The sequence below is a fragment of the Coloeus monedula genome, assembly GCF_965178545.1.
Source record: "Coloeus monedula genome assembly, chromosome: 30".
In the NCBI taxonomy this organism is placed as follows: domain Eukaryota; kingdom Metazoa; phylum Chordata; class Aves; order Passeriformes; family Corvidae; genus Coloeus; species Coloeus monedula.
In genome coordinates this window covers 3,654,945-3,661,677 of record NC_138810.1, presented here as the reverse complement: position 1 = coordinate 3,661,677, position 6,733 = coordinate 3,654,945, and the positions used below count along the sequence as shown (strand labels likewise).

Below are 6,733 nucleotides of genomic sequence, written 5' to 3'. Positions count from 1 at the left end.
CAAATCACCCCAAAATCACCCCAGACCCATGCCAAACAACCCCAAACCACCCCAAAGCCAACCCAAACCATCCCAAACCACTCCAAAATCACCCCAAACCACCCCAAACCCATCCTAAACCATCCCAAACCATCCCAAACCACCCCAAAATCACCCCAAACCCATCCTAAACCATCCCAAACCACCCCAAAGCCATCCCAAACCACCCCAAAATCACCCCAAACCCATCCTAAACCATCCCAAACCACCCCAAAGCCATCCCAAACCACCCCAAACCCATCCTAAACCACCCCAAATCCACCCTAAACCATCCCAAACCACCCCAAATCCACCCTAAACCATCCCAAACCACCCCAAAATCACCCCAAACCCATCCTAAACCATCCCAAACCACCCCAAAGCCATCCCAAGCCACCCCAAACCATCCCAAACCACCCCAAACCACCCCAAAGCCATCCCAAGCCACCCCAAACCATCCCAAACCACCCCAAACCATCCCAAACCACCCCAAAATCACCCCAAACCCATCCTAAACCATCCCAAACCACCCCAAACCATCCCAAACCACCCCAAAATCACCCCAAACCCATCCTAAACCATCCCAAACCCAACCCCAAACCATCCCAAACCCACCCTAAACCACCCCAAACCACCCCAAACCCAACCCGAACGATCCCAAACCACCCCAAACTCACCCCAAAGCCACCCCAAAGGACCCCAACCCCACCCAGCTCTGCTCCCAAAGGGGTCTCAGCAGCACGGGGGGGTTCTGGGGTGATTTTGGGGTGGTTTGGGATGAGCCCGGCCCCGTCTTTGGTTGTCCCCAACTCCCCCGTGGGGTCGATCACGGATTTTCCTGCCAGGGAACTGCCCCCACCCCAAAAATGGGGCTGAAGCCTTTTCCCACTGGGATGGGGCCGGAATGGGGCTGGGGGGGGCCCGGGAGCTGTTCCCAACCTGTCCTGTCCCTTTGGGGACAGATTTTGGGGGGTCTGAGGGCACCCCTTGTCCCATCCCTGGGGGTGTCACCCTCCCACCCCATCGTGTCCCCTTTCCCCTCCTCCAGCACCCCTTGGGGTTGGGGGTGACACTTCCATGACCCTAAACGCACCCCAAACCACCCTAAACCGCCCCAAACCCACCCCAAACCATCCCAAACCATCCTAAACCCACCAAAACCATCCCCAAAGAACCCTAAATCCACCCCAAACCACCCAAAACAAGCCCAAATCTCCCCAAACCACCACAAACCCACCCCAAACCATCCCAAACCACCCCAAAACCATCCCCAAACCTCCTCAAGGCACCCCAAACCCACCCCAAACCACCACAAACCCATCCCAAACCATCCCAAACACCTCCAAACCCACCAAAACCATCCCCAAACCTCCCCAAAGACCCCCAAATCCACCCCAAGCCACCCAAAACCACCCCAAACCACCCCAAACCACCCCAAACCGCTCAAACCCATCCCAAAAGGGGGGCCCCAAGGGGGTCCCCCGTGGTGTCCCAGCCCCAAGGCTCCTCCGCCCCAAATCCCCTCATCCCAACCCCCCCCTCCCACGCCTCCCATCTGAATTTGGGGCAATTTTAGGCAATTTTGGCTCCCTTATCCAGGGCCTGATCTCTCCCTTCGCCCCTGCTCGTGACCTGGGGGGATTTTGTGGAGATTTCAGTTCTTTATCCAGGGCCTGGCCTGGCCCCTCACCCCAAACCCCAAAGCCCCAAACCTCCCTTCCCCGTCACAATTTGGGTGAATTTGGGGCAGCTTTTGGTCCCTCATCCTCATCCTGAGCTCTGCCCTCACCCCAAATCCTGCCTCCCTCCCTTCTCCAGCACAATTTGGGTGCATTTTGACGGTTTTTCCTTTTTTAACCTCATCCTGAGCTCTCCCCTCACCCCAAACCCCGCTCCCACCCTTCCCCAGCACATTTTGGGTGAATTTTGGGCAGCTTTTGGTCCTTCATCCTCGCCCTGAGCTCTCCCCTCACCCCAAACCCCGCTCCGTCCCTTCCCCAGCACAATTTGGGTGAATTTTGACGGTTTTTCCTTTTTTAACCTCATCCTGAGCTCTGCCCTCACCCCAAACCCCCCTTCCACCCTTCCCCATCACAATTTGGGTGAATTTTGGGCAGCTTTTGCTTCTTCATCCTCGCCCTGAGCTCTCCCCTCACCCCAAACCCCGCTCCCTCCCTTCTCCAGCACAATTTGGGTGAATTTTGGGCAGCTTTTGCTTCTTCATCCTCGCCCTGAGCTCTCCCCTCACCCCAAACCCCGCTCCCTCCCTTCTCCAGCACATTTTGGGTGAATTTGGGGCAGCTTTTGCTTCTTCATCCTCGCCCTGGGCTCTGCCCTCGCCCCCTCTCGCCGTTCGGCCGCGATTCGCGGCGCTCTCGGTCCCTTTTGCGGGGCCTGGGCTCTCCCCTCGCCCTCCCACGGCTCCCCCCCCGTTTTGGGTGCATTTTGCGGCGCTTTTGGTTCCTTATCCGGGGCCTGGGCTGCCGGGCGTGATTGGCCGCGGCTGTCACATGGTGAAAGTAACTTTACGGGGTCGCCGCGAGTAGGAGGGCTTTATGGAGCAGAAAAACGACAAAGCGAGAAAAATTATTTTCCACTCCAGAAATTAATGATCATGAGCTCTTATTTGATGGACTCTAACTACATCGATCCGAAATTTCCTCCATGCGAGGAATATTCGCAAAATAATTACATCCCCGAGCACAGTCCGGAATATTACAGCCGGGCCAGGGAGCCCAGCTTCCAGCATCACCACCCGGAGCTGTTCCCCGTGCCTCGAGCAGCCTTCCCCGAGCGTCCCTACAGCTGCGGGGGGCTCCAGAGGGGCCAGGCGGGCGCGGGAGGAGGAGGAGGAGGAGGAGGAGGAGGAGGAGGAGGAGGGAGGCAGCACCTGGCGGAGAAGCCGCAGCTCTGCGAGCCTCCCCCCGGCCCCGCCGCTGCCGCCCCGGCCCCGTGCGGGCAACCCGAGCCCGAGCCCGGCGTGGCGGCTCCCAAAGCTCCCGTAGTTTATCCCTGGATGAAAAAAATCCACGTCAGCACCGGTAGGAAACTTTTCTTTGCCTCCTGCGCGCCCTGCGCCCGCCGCTCCCCGCACCATGCTCCCCACGCCATCCCCTCTCCCCTCTCTCTCCACTCTCTCCTCTCTCCTCTCTCTCTACTCCGATTTATTATTATTTTTTTTTTTTTTTTTCCCCCTCTCCGCGCGAGCCTTTGGGTGAGCACAATTGAGTTGGATTTACGACTGCGAATGGGTAATTACACCCCCCATAAATTTTATAGCCGAGCTACCGCGGGCAGCCGGAGCCATGTGGCTCTGGGGCTGCTTTATGGATGTGCGGAACTCCGCGAGCTTTGCGGCATCAATAATTCAGCTCCTGCAGCCGGGGAAACCCTTCCGAGCTCGGCCCGGCCTCCCCCGAGCTGCCCCGGCTTCTTGCTGGCCCATTCCGCCCTTTACTCGCCGCTTTTTTGGGGATTCTTTTTCCTTGCCCCCCGCCCCGGTTTGTTTTGGGCTTTGCTGGTGCTGGTGTTTCTCTCCTCTCCTCCGCTTCCCTCTCTCCATCCGCGCTCATTTTCCTTGGGTGGGTTTTTTTTTTTTCTATTTAAATTCGGGGGTTTTTTTCCCGCTGTGTTTTGGTTTGGTTTGATTCTTTGGGGGTTTTGTTGTCTCCCCTTCCTTTGAGTTTCCTCCTCCTTTCCTTCCCTTTTTTTTTTTTTTTTTTTTTGCTGGGTTTTTTTGGGCCTTTTCTTCTTTTTTTGGTTGGGTTTTTTTGGTTTATTTGAATTTTTTTGGGGGGGGGTGTGTCTTTTTGGTCTTGTTTTCTTTCTTTGCTGGGACTCTTTCTGTTCATTTGGGTTTTTGTGTGGTTTTCTGTTTTTATTCGTGTGTTTTATTTTGTGTTTTTCTTTTTTTCTGTTTATTTGACTCTTTTCTGTGGTTTCTTTCGCTTATTTGATTTTTTGGGTCCGTTTTTCGGTTAATTTGGTTCCTCGGTGTGGTTTTTTTTTCTTGTTTGTTCCTTTTTTTTTTTGGCCTGCGTTTTTTTCTGTTCATTCGATTCTTTCGGCGTGTTTTTTTTTTTTTTTCCCTGTTAATTTCATTTTTGGCCTGGTTTTTTCCCCCCAATTATTTATTTATTTAATTATTTTTTTTTTTTGCCGCGTGTTTTTTGGGTTTTTTTTCCCCTTAACCTGACTTTTTTTCGCACGTTTTCTTTTTATTTTTCCCTTAACCTGATTTCTTTTGGCGCGTTTATTTTTTTTTTTTTCGCCTTAATTTGATTTTTTGCGGCCTTTTTTTTGGTTGTTTTCCCCCCTTCTTTTTTTTTACCGTTGGGTTTTTTTAAAAATATCATTTCCCCCCTCTTTTTTTTCTTTTCCTTTTTTTACCTTTTTTCTTTTTTCCTTTTTTCCCCTTTTCCACTTTTTTCCTTTTTTTTTATTTTTTTCCTTTTTTCCCTTTTATTCCCTTCCCCCCTTTATTTTACTTTCCCCCACCCTTTCTTCCCCCTCTTTTTTTCTTTCCCCCCCTTTTTTCCCCTCTTTTTTCCCCCTATATTCCCCTTTTTTCTTGTTTTTTTCTTTTTTCCTTGTTTTTCTTTCCTTTTTCCCTCTTTTTTTCCTCGTTGTTTTTCCCTTTCCCTCCTTTTTTTCCCTCTTTTTTCCCCTTCCCCCCTTTTCCCCCTATTTTTTCCCTTTTTTCCTCGTTTTTTCTCTTTTTTCCCCTTTTTTCCTCTTTTTTCCCCTCTTTTTTATTCCCTTCCCCCCCTTTTTTCTTGATTTTTTCTTGATTTTTTTTCCTTTTTTCTTGTTTTTTTCTTTTTTCTTGTGTTTTTCCCTTTCCCCCCCTTTCTTCCCTCTTTTTTCCCTTTCCCCCCCTTTTCCCCCCCTTTTTTTCCTTTCCCCTTTCCCCTTTTTTTTTCTTTTCCCCCTTCCCCCCCTTTTTTTCTTGGTTTTTTCTTGTTTTTCCTTGCTTTTTTTCCCCCTTTCCCCCGTTTTTTCCCCTCGTTGTTTTTCCCTTTCTCCCCCTTTTTTCCCCTCTTTTTTTTTCCTTTTTTCCCCTTTCCCCCGCTTTTTTATCCCTTGCCCCATTTTTTCTTGTTTTTTTTCTTGTTTTTTTCTTGTTTTTTCCCTGTTTTTTTTTTCTTGTTTTTTTCTTCTTTCCTCGTTGTTTTTCCCTTTCCCCCTTTTTTCCCCCTCTTTTTTCCCCCTTCCCCCCCTTTTTTTTCCTTTTCCCCTCCCCCCTTTTTTTCTTGTTTTTTACTTTTTTCCTTGCTTTTTTTTCCTTTCCCCCCTCTTTTTTTCCCCTTTCCCCCCTTCCCCCCTTTTTTTTTCCCCCCTTCCCCCCTTTTTTTTCTTGTTTTTTTCCTTGCTTTTTTTTCCTTTCCCCCCTTTTCTTCCCTCGTTGTTTTCCCTTATCCCCCCTTTTTCCCCCTCTTTTTTTCCCTTATCCCCCCTTTTTCCCCCTCGTTGTTTTTCCCTTTCCCCCCTTTTCTTCCCTCGTTGTTTTTCCCTTTCCCCCCTTTTCTTCCCTCGTTGTTTTCCCTTATCCCCCTTTTTTCCCCCTCTTTTTTTCCCTTATCCCCCCTTTTTTCCCCCTCGTTGTTTTCCCTTATCCCCCTTTTTTCCCCCTCTTTTTTTCCCTTATCCCCCTTTTTTCCCCTCGTTGTTTTTCCCTTTCCCCCCTTTTCTTCCCTCGTTGTTTTCCCTTATCCCCCTTTTTTCCCCCTCTTTTTTTCCCTTATCCCCCTTTTTTCCCCCTCTTTTTTTCCCTTATCCCCCTTTTTTCCCCTCGTTGTTTTTCCCTTATCCCCCCTTTTTTCCCCTCGTTGTTTTTCCCTTTCCCCCCTTTTTTCCCCTCGTTGTTTTCCCTTATCCCCCTTTTTCCCCCTCTTTTTTTCCCTTATCCCCCTTTTTTCCCCTCGTTGTTTTTCCCTTTCCCCCCCTTTTTTTCCCCCCTTTTTTTTCCCCCTCCCCTTTTCTTTTGGTATCGTTATTCTTTCCCCCCTTCCTTCCCCCCCTTTTCCCTTCTATCCTCCAGTGAACCCCAACTTCTCCGGCGGCGAACCCAAGCGCTCCCGCACGGCGTACACGCGGCAGCAGGTGCTGGAGCTGGAGAAGGAATTCCACTACAATCGCTACCTGACGCGCCGGCGCCGCATCGAGATCGCGCACTCGCTCTGCCTCTCGGAGCGCCAGATCAAAATCTGGTTCCAGAACCGCCGCATGAAGTGGAAAAAGGACCACAGGCTGCCCAACACCAAAATCCGCGCCGCGCCCGCCTCCGCCGCCCCCGCGGCGCCCCCCGAGCCGCCCCCGCCCCCCGCGCAGGAGCCGCGGCCCGAGGACATCACCAGGCTATGAACCCAAATGGCCCGAAATGGCCCCGTTCCCCCCCAAAAATCCGCGCCCTGCAGTGACTCTGGGTTGTTTAGAGGAGCGAAGATTGAAATCTCGATATTCGCGTTTTTTCCCCCGTTGCTTCCCGGTGGGTTTTGCCGCGCGATGAGAGGAATTCGCCCATTATTATTATTATTATTATTATTATTATTATTATTATTATTGTTGTTATTATTATTATTTGATTGTTAATGTTATTGCTAATGTTATTATTTTATTAAACCCTCCCCCGCGCGTGTCAAAAATCAGCCCCTTTTTAGAGTCCTCCCCTGTTGTTGTTATTAATTATTTGATTGCTGCTGGTATTGGTATTATT

The 6,733-nt window shown here is 50.6% G+C and overlaps 1 protein-coding gene across 1 annotated transcript; it reads left to right on the top strand.

Moving 5' to 3' along the window:
* Nucleotides 1–2,528: 2,528 nt before the first annotated feature.
* On the top strand, nt 2,529–6,381 carry HOXC4 (homeobox C4; the record flags this gene model as incomplete). Its single annotated transcript, XM_082299141.1, is given in 3 exon segments — nt 2,529–2,556; nt 2,559–3,059; nt 6,059–6,381. Coding segments are annotated over 3 exon segments (852 nt in total).
* Nucleotides 6,382–6,733: the final 352 nt, after the last annotated feature.